Consider the following 16892-nt stretch of genomic DNA (forward strand, 5'->3'; position numbering starts at 1 on the left):
AGAATGACCTAAAACACTGATCAATCTTGCCAAAGCTCAAAACATTTGTATTTTCCCATTTTAATAGATTAAGATTCTTAGCCTTTTCATTCACAACTTTCCATGATTTTGGCATGTGCTACTACTCTGTTTGCCAGTATTACCATTTTGTCAAACAAATGGATCTAACCCCTGTTTCTTTTGTTGCCTCCACTTAATCTTGGTTTCCATAGATTTCTTCTGGAGTGTCCCTTCACTTTCCACTTCTCACACTAATCTGTATTATTCTTGTTGTTGTTGTTGTTGTTGTTGTTGTTGTTGTGCACCATCAAGTCAGAACTCACCCATAGCTGGCACTCCAATGAGTTTTCAAAGGCATGGCATTAATCGCAAAGAAGGAGATTGTCCATCTTTCTCCCACAGAGCAGCTGGTCTTTGGGTTTCCTGCACAACTCCTTACCACTAGGCCACCAGAGCTCCCTAATTAAATATATAGAATCCTCATCTAAACACTCTACCATGAAACTTCACTGAGCTCACAGGATTTTGTATGGGGCTCTGTCTTATCTCCTTCATTTCATATGTGTTCTACATTACTTACATGGCTGTATTTTTTTTTAATGCTAGTTTATTTACAAAATTCTAATACAGTGTTTTCATACCAGTTCCTTCCAGTTTCTCTCGCCCTTCCCCCATCAAATTGTACAACCCCATTTTGTCTTCCTGCTAAACTCTGACATCCATAGGGGCAGAAACCACATCTAATTTAACTGTGTAGCTTGCTTGTCACCTACACTCAAACTGGAAAAACAAACAAACAAAAAACACCTTCAAATTCATTGCCTTCCTTGGAGCCACTGGTAGATTCAAACCACCAGACAGGCACAGCCTTTGGGTTAGCAGCGCAGTTCCCTAAAGACCAAAAATTTAAAGCTCCAAGAGCCTGAGCAAACACATAGATTCTCTTTCTCTTTGTCCCAGTAAATAAATGTGCTGACACCAGAACAGGGCCAGATCCCATGATTCTCTGATATCAGTGGTTCTCAACATACCTGAACATTTAAATGATGTGACATCAGTTGGAGAGCTTTCAGAAATTTTATCTCAGCGACCTCAGCCATTAAAATCTTAGCAGAGGGGCTTGGACATAAATATTGTTAAAATCCTCCCCTCCTCCCCTCCTCCCCTCCCATGATTCTAATATTCAACCACAGTTGAGAATAAATGCCTTGTGGGGTGCTCGCCTTCTAGAATATCCTTGCTTTATTCAGTAAATGCTCTTATCAGAAAAGGAGGCAATTATATTAATTTGCAAAGCTTTTTTTAAATATAATGATAATTGTAAAGTAGAACAATGTTATTCTCCTGCTGGTAGTATTAGTACATTTGTTTTGCTTGTACCAGTAGCTCATTGAATTGTTTAACTTTTCAGATATTTCGAAAGAAAGCAGTGGAACTTGGGGTAAAATTGCTACCTGCATTTCATACTCCTTCTGGAATACCTTGGGCATTGCTGAATATGAAAAGGTAAAACTCTTCGTTTTTGACAACATTTTTAATTTGAAATATTTGAGATTGTGGTCTGACAAGTAGACCCGTGGTAGATAACGACTTGAATGAAATCCATGAATGATTGGCTCTATTGGGAGTCTTAGGGACTGTCCTGAAAACTAGTTCCAGGTTTTTATTCTTTCCTTGCGTCAGATGGGTCTTTGTCAAGGGATAAAATGACCCCAGTGTAGTCATCCAAACCAGGTACTGACATTAAAGTTTTTAGCTAACTTTTTAATTCTCCACAAACAGAACTTGAGAAAAGCATTTACTCAGGCAGTACATGTAGACCAATCAGATCCTCCATAGAAGGAGTTGTTTTAACATACCAGGGATACTTGAGATGGCCCAGCACACAATTTTGAGAAGGAACTGGTCCATTGATGCAGACTAATCCGGCCTTCTTGTCTTTTCTGAGTTGAACTACTGTGGTATGTTTTTGTTGTTATTGGGTACCACAGTGTCGGAACTGACCTGTAGCTGACCCTCCAGCAGGTTTTCAGAGGCAGTTAATTGCGTGGGAGGAGATTACCCATCTTTCTGCAGAGCAGCTTGTGGGTGGTATATTGATGGTTATATTTTTACTTACTGTTGAGTCAGAACTAATAGCTTACCTATCAGCAGGTTTTCAGAGGCAACAAATCACATAGGAGGAAATTGCCCACCTTTCTTCCCTGGAGTAACTGGTGGATTCAAGCCAGCTGCCCTTAGGGTTGGCAATGCATCTCCTTACCACCGAGAAAAATGTGCCTCAAGAATAACCTGAATTGAGCAAAACTTAACAGTTCTTATTGAAGGTGTAGTTAGAATTACTAAATTTTAATTTATCTGAAAAGTTTCAACATTTGTTAACAACTTAAGTCTTAAGTATCCTTAATTCCCTTTCTTAACTCCCTTTCTGCAGTCAGTTGCTTATGTGCCTGTTTGTGATAGTGATGATGATGGTTGTTATAAAAAGTGAAGAACTATGGTTCTAAGAATCACTGCATTTAATCCAAACAAAGCCTATTGTTATGCTCATTTTACTGACAGATTAAGTAATTTGTCTAAAATCGTTGTAAAAGGGGCAAGGGCAATGAAGGGAAGGCCTAGTCCAAGCTGTTTTAATTTCATATAAAGTGGAACTGTCCCCAACAACAACATCTACAGTACAAAACTGATCCCTGTATGATCAGACATGGCCCCCACACACTTTTGCAGCTACTTCTACTAATCAGTGGGTCTGATATAGTTGCCAATGACCATCAGACTTTACAGAATCTCATTTTACTGCTTACCAGTTCTGGAGTATATTAGGGAAATAGGTTGTGGGGAGGAAGAGGCCAAAGATATCACAAAGGGAAAGTCCAGGTTTTGTAATCAGCAGTCCAAAGCCAGAACGGCAGCAAAACATAATTCCTGAATTTGTTCAGTTTACTTCTCAGTCAGCAAGTCCAGTCCTACAACACAAACGCAAGAAACCTCTGGTTTCCTCAATTGTCTAATAAGCTTTGTCTCACAGAAGTCCCCAATTAACTGTTCCTTCAATAATCCAGTAAGCAAAACCTTTCATTCTGGCTCTGTCTCCAGGGCTCTACCAGACTGAACCTTGCTGCAGTTTCTCTACATTATGGTTAGATCTCTCTCTTTTGTTGGCCTCACAGCTGTTGATGTTGAAAACATGGATCAAGGTCAAACCACTTATCCACAACTGAGGCAGCTGGAGACCATGCCTTTGGGGGGTAGGCGGGTGCGGGGATTTGGGAGGGTGCTAAGAAAATGGACAGGAAAGCCATTTCCAAAAGTCCTAGGACCAGAACCATACAGTAATAAATGGTATAGTTAGAATTTCACTTACATGTTTCTACACGTTGCTGAATAAGAGCAGATTAAGCAGTTTTCTCTTTTTTAGAAAGCATCAAGTGGGTTATATTGACTCGTTTGGCAGGACTAATGCTCATTTTTTCTTAATTATCCAGGCAACATTCTTTCCTAAACACTTCACTCATGAAATTAATTATTGTTGCATGATTTGCTTTTTTCCTTTGGCTAGTAAATTAGTTAAATGTCATGTGTTTTCACTTAAATGTCGTATGTCTAGACCAGGCTAGAAATCACTCTTTACCTGTCTATAGCATGTATATGTGTTCAGGATTGGATTGCAGGTATGGAGTCCGAAAATGTATAGACAATAAGATGTGGAGAGTGCATAGCTGTAAGCGAGGTTAAATTAAAGTAGTACACTATTGTAATATGTGATGTGTCAGGATCAGTTTTACCCTTCCGAGATCCTAAGACTTTCTCTGTGAGTGTAAAGATCATAGTTTGTGCTGCAACATCTTTTGCAGGATTGCCTTGATGCTAGTTTGAATACCTTCTATATTTGTTTCCAAATTTTCATACATAATATCTTTACAAAAATCCTTGCTTGCTTATAATGAAATATGCTTACTAAAAGGCTATAAATTATCATTTTTCTTACTTTAAAAAATGACATGGGAGTAGTAGTGCACTAACTTCGCTGCTCATTGAGAGACTTGGCTCTATGTCCTAATTTATGGCTACTCTAGTTCTATCTGGAAACTCTGGTGGCCTACTGGTATGTAGCTGTGCTGCCAACACAAAGGGATGCCTTTTGAATCCACCAGCTGCTCTTTGGAGAAAAATGGATAATCTCCTTCTGTGTGATTTACTCCCTCTGAAAACACCCTGAAGTCACCTATGAGTTGATTCTGACTCATATTGTTCTGACAGGACATAAGAGCAACTAGTTCTGTCTGAAGGGCAGTCACTGAAATGTTACAGGCTTGTTTATAAACTGGAGTGTGGCTCACTCATTAGTTAGTTACTAACTCTTGAGGGTTCATAGACCACCTTGAGATTATAATAAAATGTGGACCTTTTCTCATAAAGTGCATGTTTTTGAGTAAAGAGATTTTTTTCATAAAGCTGAAAGTACCATGGGAGCCCACCTAGAAGCTTAATGGCTTTAAAGTCCTGCAGTGGATGACTGGTGAAACCTTCTACATGAAAGTGTTGTGAACTGAGGTCCTGTTGCTTTCTGGAAGGCAGTGAAGTTGGGTAAACCTTCTAGAGAGAGATGTAGGCTTATGTTTTTACAGTAGTTGAGTAGATTATGGTAAGATGTTAATAATTCCCAGTTACTCTCCTGAAATATGTGAAATTATATTCTTTTAAAGCATGTTATTGACTGAGTATTTCTAACAACTAAATATATTATAATTAAATCTATGCTTAGTGTTCAACAGAGTTTTTAGTACAAAAAATAATTCCTCTAAAATATATTCGATACTCTGTTCTTGCTAAGTGGTTGTAGAGTCAATGCTACCAAGTGCTCTATTATCTTCACACGCACTCTCTGCTATGTTTAAACCCAGTGGTCGGCCACTTTGGATTCATCTTGCAGAGGGTGTTCCTTTTTATCACTGACCCTCTACTAAGTATGATGTCTTTGCTGAGGACTGACTCTTCCCAATAATATTCCCAAAGTATGTGAGACAAAGTCTCTCCATCTCTACTGCTGAAGAGCATTCTGGCTGTGCTTCCTCCAAGATAGATTTGTTTATTCTTTTTACATTCCCAGTATATATAATGTTCATCACCAAGGCCACAATTTAATGGCATCTGTTTTCCTTTGGCCTTCCTTGTTTATTATTCAACTTCCGTATGCATATGTTATTATTGTTGTTATGTACCATTAAGTTGGGACCAACCCATAGCTGACCCTCCAGCAGGTTTTCTGAAGTCAGTTAATCGCATGGCAGCTGATTGCCCATCCTTCTTCTATGAAGCACCTGAGAAATTCAAACCATGTTCCTTCATGAGAAGATTGAAAATACTATGGTTTGGGTCAGGTGCATCTTAATCTTTAGAGTGACATCCTTCTCTTTAGCACTATAAAGAGGTCCTTGGGAGAAAATATTCCCATTGCAATATATCTTTGATTTCTTGACTACTGCCCCTATGTTGGTAAAGAGTATTGAATATATCATGGACTGCTGGAGAAATAAACAAACCTGTTTTGGAAGAAATACAGCCAGAATTGCTCCCTAGAGTCAATGATGGCAAGACTTCATCTAATATACTTTATACATGCAATCAGGAGGAGTCAGTCACTGGAAACATCATACTTGGAAGAACAGAGGATTAATGAAGGAGAGGAAAATTTTTAATGAGATGGATTGATACAGTAACTTCAAAACTGAGTTTGAACCAGTAGAGATTGTGAGAATAATATATGCTCAGACAAGGTTTCACTCTGTCATATAAAGGATCACTGTGAGTCAAGCGTTGATTGTGGGTCCAAGTAAAGTGAAATCCTTTACTTTTTCAATCTTTTCTCCATTTATCATGTTATTGTTTATTCATCCAGTTGTGATGATGTAATACTTATCTTTAATATATGTGCTTCTCAAAAACTCATTAAGGTGAATATTAAAAAATGTCCTTAAGACTTTATCCTATATTTAGTCTTTTTACAATAGAAGTTTTCTGGATAACCTAAAAAACAGCAAAATTTTATTTGTAGGAAAAGTGCAGTTATGAAAAGTAATGTGCCATATTTATTTCATTTTCTCTGACGTTTTCAAATTAAGCCAGGAGAAATTTGGTGCCTTTTTGGCAGCTTATAGGAATACTTTTAATTTGTTCTTGGCAATTGTATGATTTTTTTTCAATATCATATATGTCACCTACTCACAGTCTCATTTGCTAAATAGCAGATATTTACTCAAATTTCCACAATAAGCACTGGCAAAATGAATTATAATGCCAATCCCCTCAAATTCCTCTTGTCCCTTTGCCCAATCAAGTGTACTTATCTAACCCACTCTCCTTCCAGCTGTGAAGCTGATTTCTCATCTGAAGAAATTTCCTGTAGGGGAAGAAAGCGACTTTTCACATTTACCTGCAATAATTACATTTCTGGATGTGCTATTCATGTCAACTACATATGAGCTGTTGCTTCTGAATGTCTCTGTTTTCACAGTATGGGCCAGGGGATAAGGGACAGCTGGCATGGGGACTCTTTGTAATTTTTTGAAGGCTGTCATCAGCAGAAGTTTCAAAAATGAAGGGAAACGTATGCCGGGCAAAATCATACTTTTCTTAATTACCTTCACAGAATAAGAAGTGTTTTTAGGAAAATGCCCAAGAGAAAAATAGTGCTTGCAGATACTTTTAAGGATGTCTGCATACTCACTGGTGACGAGCTTTGAAGCTCTTGGCAAAAATTATGATTGGAGAGGCACATCTGCTGGCTATAATCCTCTACTCTCCTTTCAGATATGAAAATCGAGATGGATAATGCTTTTTGCCAACACATATATGTTATTAAAAATGTGAATTTACTGATATTTTTGTTCACATTCATCTACTTTTAATGTTTTACCTAAAGCTAATTGATTGCTTTTCCCTTTGAGTTTTTAAAAAAAACAAAACAAAACAACACACATGCGTTTATTTGTATCTCTATCTTGATGAATCTAGGTTCTGAATTATTGAGATCTTTCTCTGGAATGTTTGTACATCTCTTCCATTTATTCTAGCATGTAACAGACATGATCTCTCCCCTCGGGGTATTGGCTCACAGCCTGGTTAGTAAAGCAGAATGTATATTTTATATAGTATTTCCTCCCATGTGATTAACTGCCTCTGGAACCAACTGGAAGATCAGCTTTAGGTCAGTTCTGACTCTGTGGTACAAAACAACAACAGCAGACTCATACATGTAACTAACAAGTGCTAATATGCCAAGGACAGAGAATAAGCAATCACTAGGTTGGATTTTAGTAAGCAGTATTTTGAACCAGAGAGATCTCTGAAACCAAAACACCAATAAGCCAAAATGGATTTTCACTATCTGTGCAAATTAGAGAATATGCAAAGATCTAAATTCTTTTCCCAAGTGCTTCTCGAGGAACTCTGTCCCAAAATCTGTTTCACGGAAAAAATATTATTTTAAAATTATCTTTTTTTGCTATATGTGTATATAATAGACACTTTATTGAAAACCTATGATACTTATTTATAAGTTAATAAGAATTATGATTTAATAGTGGTTAGTAATTTGAAAAACAACTTAGATCTTGTACACAGTATTTGACTAATATGGTTGTTTCTGGAATAGAGAAAGCATAGAATGAATGTGCATACATTGCATAACTCTTTGCTAAAAGAAAATCATTGCCTTTTTAATAGATTAGATTTTGGTAGAACTCAATTTCTCTAATGTGAAAATGTCAAACTTTGATGTCTGATCTTGTTATTACTATCAGCAATACATTTTCCCCCTCTATTCTGAGTAAGAAAAATCACTTCTGTGGCTTATAAAATTAAGCATTTCACCATTTTCATATTTCTTGGTCTAATTCAAGCCTAGGTACAGTAGACTTATTAGATTTTGGGTTTCCTAAAGTGTGCCTTTAATTTAAAATAATGTAGTTAATGTTCCCATTATTCATTTCTATCACAGGACACCCAGTCTGGGCTTTCCTAATAATTATTCTGTCTTTCTTGATAAATGAGTTAGTTTTAGCTATACAGGTATACACTGGATAATTTCTGTTGGAGCAACATCTATGGGACAGGGAGAAGGGACTTTTTTGGAAGGGTATCAGAAGGCTTGACCAATATTGAGTATCAGTGCCACGGTTATGATGGGATGCCCCAGCTGTTACAGCCTGCCTTACCCAGCCACCCTACAAGTCAACAATTCTATACAACCACCTTTGCTTAGTCCGGCAGACTGATAATTTCAACCAAATACATGTGAAAGTTTGCAAACGTCAAGGATTTAAGTGTTAACAAGTGCAGCTTATTGAATATATCCAATATAATATTACTGATATGTACCATTTAGTTGCCAGCGACTCATAGTGACCCTATGGACAACATCTCTGAAGCCTGCCTTGTCCTGAGCCCATCTTATTGACTCTGACACATCTTCTCCCATTGCCCCAGTTACTGTATTAATTCATCCCATCTGGAGTCTTCCTCTCCTGTTCTGTACCTCCACATTTCTAAGCATGATGTCCTTCTCTAAGGACTGGTTCCTCCTGGCAATGTACCCAAAGTATGTGAGATGGAGCTTCAAAATCCTAGCCTCCAAGGAGAAACTTGGTTCACCCTCTCTAAGACAGACCTATTTGCTTTCTTGACAGTCCATGATATGTTTAAGACTCTTCTCCATCGCTTTTCAGCCTTTTGGCTAAGATCAAGTGTAGTATCTGTTCTTATCGGTTTAGTAGCTCATACGTCCTCTGTCCGAGGACAATATATTAAATGGATTTTTGGAAAAAAACTAAAAAAAATTTTAAAAAAGGACTCTTCTCCAGCACCACAACTCAAAGGTATTAATTATTCTTCTATCATCCTTAGTCATTGCTCACTTCTCTGATTCATAGCAAGTAATGCCAAAGACTATGGCCTAGATCAGGCACACTTTAGTCTCTAGACTGACATCATTGATTCTCAGTACTTTGGAAAGGTCCCTGACAACAGATTTTCCCAGTGTAATTCATCTTTTGATTTCCTAACTGTGGTGCCAAGAGTGTTGATTGTGGAGCAGAGTATACTGAAGCTGTTAACAATTTCAGTCTCTTCTCGATCTATCATGATGCTACCAATTGGCCCAGTAGTGAGAATCTTCATCTTCATGATGCTGAGCTTCAGTCCATATTGAAGACTTCTGTCCCTTGCCCTTCTGCAGCAAACACTTCAGGTCCTCCTCATTTTCAGCAAGCAAGGTTGTGTCATCTGCATAACATAGGTTGTGGATGAGTCGTCCTCCCATCCTGATGTCACATTCCTCCTCATAAAGATTGAAAAGATATGGAGACAAGATACATCCCTGATGCACTCCTTTCCTGATTTTGAATCATGCTGTGTTTCCTTGCTCTGTTCTGAGGACTGCTTCCTAGTCCAAGTATAGGTTTTGCATGAGCACAATCAGGTGTTCTGGGATTCCCATTCTCCTCAAGGTTAGCCACAATTTGTTGTGATCCACACAGCCAAAAAAAAAAGTCTTTGCATAGTCAAAGAAACAGATAGGCATTCATCTGGTACTCTTTGACTTCTGCCAAGATCCATCTGACATTGGCAATAATGTCTTTAATGCCATGACTTCTAAATCCAGTTTATATTTCTGGTAGTTCTCTATCAGTGTACTGTTCCAGTCATTTGGGGGTAATCTTCGGCAGGATTTTGCTTGCATGTGATATTAGTGATACTGTTCAACAATTTCCACTCTGTCAGGTCAGCTTTCTTTGGAATGGGAATAAATATGGATCTCTTCCAGTCAGTTTGCCACATAGTGGTCCTCCACATTTCTTGACACAACCTGGTGAGGCATGTCCAGAGCAGGACTGGTTTGTTGAAATATGACAGTTGGTATTCCATTAATTCCTGGGGCTTTACTTTTTGCCAAGTCCTTCAGAGCAGCCTGAACTTCTGCCTCTATCACCATTGCCTCTTGATCATATGTTGTTTCCTGACATTTTTCTGTGTCAGCCAATTGTTTTTGGTACAGTGACTCTGTGTACTCTTTCATCTTCTTTAATATTCTGCCCATAGCATCCTTAAGTATTGCAGCTCACAGTTTGATTTTGTCCTTTAGTTCCTTCAGCTTACGAATTGCCGAGCTCAGCCCTCTTGATTTTTGGACTCCAGCTCCTTGCACATTTCATTATGTGCTTTATATAATATAGTGTACCAATAACATCCAAATTTAAAAAAAAAAAAACTATTTCATGAGTATGTATCATGGATATTAAGTGAAACATACCAGTGTACTGTTTTATCATTTATTTTCTCTGTGTGTGCTCTGTGAACGGAAACTTACCTAGTGGTTATATTTGATAGTAGGCTAATGGACCTATCAGCTGTGTGCTTTAATTTTGCATCATCAAGGACTGTGCTGGGTAATGACTGATCTGCATTTAGATTTTAATTAGTTAGCAAAGTGATGAATGAAGCACAACTCCCTTACCTGTTTTTATTTTCTGTTTACAGGCTTAGTTTATTGAGTGCTCTGTCCAATGCAAATATGTATTATGTCTTTACTTAATACTGAAGTTTGTATTATTATAATTAAATTGCATATTTCAGTACTTTAACTGAAAGTAGGCTTAATTAAAACTGGCACATAGCTTGTTTTCTTTTACGGAAAGATTACCCTGTGTGAAGAGTGTAGTTAAGGATACCTTAACAAAAGGCAAAAGTCCTCCTTTTATTGGACTTCTTAGTACCTTGGTGGTGTAAGATGAAGAAATACTGAATCATACTTGATTACTTTTAATAGACTGATAGTCTAGTTAGTTAAATATTTTAAAATAGTATCCCTCTATTTCCCAGTGTTTTTGAAGTACCTTTTTTCCATTATTTGCTAATTTTTTCTTTATAAAGTTTCTAGTTTCAGATTTTTTTAAATTATATTTTAAAATTATGTAGTATACAACCTCATACATGTTGTTGTTATGTAAGGTAGAGTTAGATTTGACTCCCAGTTGACTTTTAGTGGGTTTTCAGAGACAGTTAATTGCACAGGAGAAGCATGCCCATCTCTCCTGTGAAGAAGCTGTTGGATTAGAACTGCCAGGCTTTGGGGTTGGCAGTGAAATTTCTTATCACTAAACCACCAGAGTTCCCTTTAACATAGTAAGAATTATGTAAAATAGCAATAAACAAAATTTCTGAACATAAGAAGCTCAAATTTGATGATTTGCTAGTATCCTAAGAGGCAAACATATTGCTTAATTATCCTAGAAATATTCTATGGCCAGAATATAAGCTTGAGTATAAAATTAGAGTTACATATTCTAGTTTATATTTTATTTGTGTTTTATGAATTTGTTAAGAATTCAAAGACATGTTTTAGAGGGGGGAAAAATAAGTCCTTCCAAATAATTTAAGCTAGCTAGCCTTCTTTACGGACTCCCTCCCACTGTGTGTTTTATTACATTAGCTGTTCCTCTCTTATCCACTTATCCATTTATGTTGTTGTTGTTGTTGTTGTTGTTATGTGCCATCGAGTCGCTTGTGACTCATAGTGACCCTGCGAACAACAGCCCTAAACTTTGCTCTGTCCTGTGCCAATGACACTGTCTCTGACACACCCAGCCCAATTACCCCAGTCACTGAATCAATCCACCTCATAGAGGGCCTTCCCCTCCTGCGCTGTCCCTCCACCCTCCCAAGCATGATGTCCTTCTCCAAGGACCAGTCCCTCCTAACAACATGTCCAAAGTATGTTAGATGGAGCCTCCTGGTTTAACCCTTTCCAGGATGAATTTGTTTTCCTATCAGTCCATGGTAGCCTCAGTACTCTTCTCAGCACCACAGCTCAAAGGCATCAATTCTCCTTCTGTCCTCCTTAGTCGCTCTCCAACTCTCTGATGCATAACAAGTGATAGCAAAGACTATACTGGTCCACAAATAACAGTCAGCTACACTTTAAAGTTTTAAAACTGACATGCACAAAGTTATTAGCTTTACACACTAGAGTATGATTCTATAGTTAAAACTGCTGTTTAATAACATTGTCAACAAAAGTAGTCCCTTGTTTATGACAAATGCGAGTGATAATAAATCACTCTCAGCACCAGCTATTGAGGGTTTTTTAGGGGGGAGGTGCACTTTAGTGGTAATAATTTATACTATATGCAGTGTTGCAAGATATAATTTGCTAATATCATTGTTCTCAGAAAAACCCCCAAAGATCATATTTATAAGGAAATTGATAATAAAAAGTGATAATAATAAAAGCCTTTTTAATCGTGATTTTAATGAAATTTTACAGCAAAATTGACCTTTCATTCATTTATTGTTGCACATTTTCCTCCCTATCCACCTCAGTTCACTTTTTAAAAAAAGAATCATTCATTGTGTAATATCCTCCCTTCCCCCAGACCCCCAGTCCACTTTGCTGTGTACCTCTTTTTTTTTCTATATTTTATTAATTTTCATAAACATTTTCAGAGATGTGTACCTCTTATTCTTGACTGTTTTCATACAAATAATGCCTAATCATATATTCCTTTTAAACTGTTCTTTATATTACAATGCTGTGTTCATTATTTAACCTCTCTTTCCCCCTCAATTTTCATGTCAGTGCTATTTTATTACAGTGAAGTTATGCAGTATTTGTCCTTTTGAGATATATCACTTAGCATAATGTCCTCCAGGGTCACCCATGTGGTATAATATTTTATGAGTTCCTGTTTTTCAGTGCTTCATAGTAATCCATTGTGTGAATATACATACTGTAGTTGTTCTGTCCATTCATTTGTTGATGGACACTTCAGTTGCTTTCATCTCTTTGCTATTGTGAATAACACACCAATAAGCATAGGCGTGCATCTATCTGTTTGGCTGGAAGCTATGTTTTCTATAGGATATATTCCTAGAAGTTGAATTGCTGGGTCAAATGATATTTCTATGTCCAACTTTTTGAGAAAGCTCCATATCACTTTCCACAAAAGCCTTTTTTTAATGATTACTAGAAGATATATGTAAGCAATAATACATAATCATCTCTGTCAAACTTAATATGAGATGTTAAATGGTCATTCCCATTTTCCTTCCTGGATAAGTTTTTCTTTCCTATCTCTCTTGGTTTTGAAAACATAATACCAGAAGAGGGGCCCAAGGCCAAACACAGCTGCTATGAGGGAGAGCTTGGAAGTGGGCCTAAAATTGGGATACACATTTGCTGATCTTGAATTGGACCAATGAGTCAAGGAAAGATCTTCAATAATCGTCTGCCAGTTGGGGTCATTGAGCAGAAGCAGATACTCCCATTTAAGCCAGGATTTAATGGCCAGCTGCTCAGTTTGAGCTTGTCAGACCTCTGGAGATATGTCATATTTGAGTGGGTCGAGAGTAGCAGGTAGGGTGGCCAGGTGCAATGGCTTGTCCTTGGGGAATGACATCTTGGCGACCAGGCCCACAAAAGCCTTTTTAAAACCATAAGATATTCTATGTACATCAAAATCCACCAAACCCATCTTATGATAGAGTCATTGGAACGGAATCCTCTCATAAATCAGGCACTACTCTGTAGCTCTCACCTTGGATAATGCTCTTAATTTCTCAATTTTTATTCTCATAAGCAAAATTGGAATAACAACAATAATACCAATCCTGATGACCTTAGAAAGTTTTTGTGGGAATTTAAAAACTTAATTTGTAGGAGTTTGCACTATTAAGCCACCAGTGGATCTAAGGGAGAAAGACAAGCAGTCTCCTCCCATACAGCTTACAACCCTTGAAAATTCACTGGAGGGTTAACTATGAATAGCTTCCAACACAATGGCAGTGAATTAGTGACTAATAGATGGTGTAGCTGAAGAGTATGGAACATACTATCAACTGCCAAAAGAATATGCAGATTTGTCTTGAAAGAAGTGCAGCCATAATGTTCCTTAGAAGCAAGAGTGAAACTTTATCACATACTTCTAGCATGTGATCAGAAGGGAGCAGTTCCTGAAGAAAGTCATCATACTTGGTAAAGAAGAGGGTGAGAGGGAATAAAAAGGGAAACCCTCATTGAGATAGATTGACACAAAGGCTGCAACAGTGGGTCTTATTAGCGTAGCAGAGATAGTGAACCCAGGATCAGGTGGTATTTTGTTATGTTGTACATAGGGTCACTAGGAATCAGAGTCAACTTGATGACAACAGTAATAACAATGGTTATTATGTGAATGGAGGTTAAAAATTAAAAAGTGCTGTAAAAAAATGTAACGTGAAATTATTATTTACTTCCATGCTTGTTCACAATGTTTTGTGATCTTTGTTCTGATACCCATTTAGGGTAGTTTTTTAGCAGTCCCTAGGTGGTGCCTTGACTAGGTTAACATTTTTAGGGTGCTCACTCAAATTTTGGATGGTCCTTCCCACCAAGGCGTTCTTCAGAAGAAATGGATGGATATCTACTACCCAAAAGTCAGCCTTTGAAAACTGTGTAAGACACAGTTCTACTCAGACACATGACTTTGCTGTGCATTGGAATATCGACAGCAGCCATTTGATAGTGGTGTCAGGTTTTTAAGCCACCCTACCTATTTTAGTTTGCTCGGCTCCACAGTACTCTTGGCACCAGTAGCCAGGAAATCAAAAAACATATTGTGATTGGAAAGTCTGCTGTTAGGAACGTCTCCAGGGTACTGAAGAGCAATGGATTCACTCTGGAGACTAAGGTGCATCTTATACTTTGAACTGTGGTAATGGAGAAGAGTATTGAATGTACCATGAACTGCCAAGAAAACAAACAGATTCATCCTGAAGAGGGTTAAATCGGGCTGCTCTTTGGAGGCAAGGATTCTGGGGCTTCGTCTAACATACTTTGGACGTGTTGTAAGGAGGGACAGGTCTTTGGAGAGGGACATCATGTTTGGGAGGGTGGAGGGACGGCGCAAGAGGGGAAGACACTAACTATGAGGTGGATTGATTCAGTGACTGGGATAATCAGGATGGGTGTGTCAGAGGCAGCACGATTGGCACAGGATAGAGCAGGGTTTAGGGCTGTTGTACCTAGGGTCACTATGAGTCGCAAGCGACTCGACGGCACATAACAACAACAGTAACCACCACCTATTTTCTAAGTATGAGCCTCACTTTCCTATGTTAGGAAAGGAAGAGATACTGGCAATTATTAGCTGGAAGTGTAGATACTATTTCCAAATGGTACATATAGGATCAAAGTGGCTCTAGTTCCTTTCAAGAAAATGCAATCTATGAGATAAAAACTTCTTGTTAGGGGAGCTCTGGTGGCCTATGGCAAGAAGCTGCAATGCAATCCCAGAGATATGCGGTTTGAATCCACCAGATGCTCTGCCCGAGAAGGAGGGGCAATCTCCTCCTGTACCAGTCAGATCTGACTTGACAGTACAGACACACACAATAATAATAATTAAAAAACAAACAAACAAACAAAAAACCCCTTCTTGTTAGTGTTGTTGTTAGGTGCCGTTGAGTCGAGTACAGCTCCTAGCAACCCTGTGAACAAGAAATTTGAACTGTGTTCTATCTTAGGCCATTTTCACACTTTCTAACACACAAGAACCCGTTACAGCAGTCATCGTGTTGATCCACCTGGTTGAGGGTCTTCCTTTCTTTCACTGACCCTCCACCCTTTCCAGCATCATATCCCTCTCCAAAGAATAACCCCTTCTTAGCAGCATGCCCAAAGTATGTGAAGCAAAGTCTTACATTCTTGCCTCCAAGAAGCACTCTGGCTGCCTCCTTTCAAAGACATATCTGTTCTCTTAGTCTTCCATGGGATGTTAACTCACACCATATCTCAAAAGTGTCAGTTCTTCTGTTTTCCTTATTCATTGTACAGCTCTCAGTTACATAGCAAGTGATCGGAAAGACTATAGCCTGAATCACATGCACCTTAGTCCTCAAACTGACATCATAACTCCTCAATAATTTGGAGAGGCTTTTAACTACAGATTTTCCCAGTGCAATGCATCACCTTGTTTCCTGACTTCTGGTACCTAAAGTGTTAATTGTGGATCCAAGCAAGATGAAGCTGATGACAGTTTATATCTCCTCTCCATCCATCATGATGTAACCTATCAGTCCAGGGGTAAGAATCTTTGTTTTCTTAACATTGAAATGCAATCCATACTGAACGTTGCATTCCTTAATCTTCTGCAACAAGTGCTTCAAGTCCTCCTCACTTTAAACAAGCAAGTTTGTGTCATCTGCATAACACAGGTTATCGATAACTCTCCTTTCAATTCTGATGCCACATTCTTTATAGAGTTCAGTATCTCGGATAATTTGCTTAGCACACAATTTGAATAGTTATGGAGAGAGAATACAACCCTGCCACACTCTCTTCTCAGTATTGAACCCTGCAGTATTCCCCTGTTCTATTCACACAGCATCCTTCTGGTGCAGGTATAGGTTCTGCATGAGAACAATTAAGTGCTCTGGGATTCCCATTCCTCTCAGTGTCAGTCACAGCTTGTCATGATCCACACAGTCATACGACTTTGCATAGTCAATAAAGCATAAATAGACATTGTTCTGGTATTCTTTACTTTGAGCCAGGATCCTTCTGACATGAGCAGTGATATTCCTGGTGCCACAGCCTCATCTAAATCCTGCTGAACTTCTGGAATTTCCCTCTCTATGTACTTTTCTAGCCATTTTTTAATGATATGCAGCAGTATTGTGATAGTAATGATATTGTTTGATAGCTTCCACATTCAATTGGATCATTTTTTTTAGAAATGCAAACAGATATGGACTTCTTCCCTTGGCCAGACAGCTGTCCTCCAAATTTCCTGGCAAAGACTGGTGAGCACATCCGTGGCAGCATCTATTAATTAAAAACAAGTCAATTGGTATCC

The 16892-nt window shown here is 38.2% G+C and overlaps 1 protein-coding gene and 1 pseudogene across 1 annotated transcript in view; one reads left to right on the forward strand and one right to left on the reverse strand.

Annotated features, from left to right (window-relative positions):
• Positions 1-16892, forward strand: part of MAN1A1 (mannosidase, alpha, class 1A, member 1) — a 293657-nt gene that overhangs the window by 154122 nt on the left and 122643 nt on the right. Inside the window, exon 5 of the mRNA XM_006878992.1 lies at positions 1412-1506. Coding sequence (XP_006879054.1) covers positions 1412-1506 — 95 coding nt within the window. The remainder of the gene's footprint in view (positions 1-1411; positions 1507-16892) is intronic.
• On the reverse strand, positions 13071-13457 carry LOC102846152 (annotated as a pseudogene).

This window comes from Elephantulus edwardii, unplaced genomic scaffold, assembly GCF_000299155.1.
Source record: "Elephantulus edwardii isolate Elephantulus edwardi_28Jun2011 unplaced genomic scaffold, EleEdw1.0 scaffold00002, whole genome shotgun sequence".
NCBI lineage: Eukaryota > Metazoa > Chordata > Mammalia > Macroscelidea > Macroscelididae > Elephantulus > Elephantulus edwardii.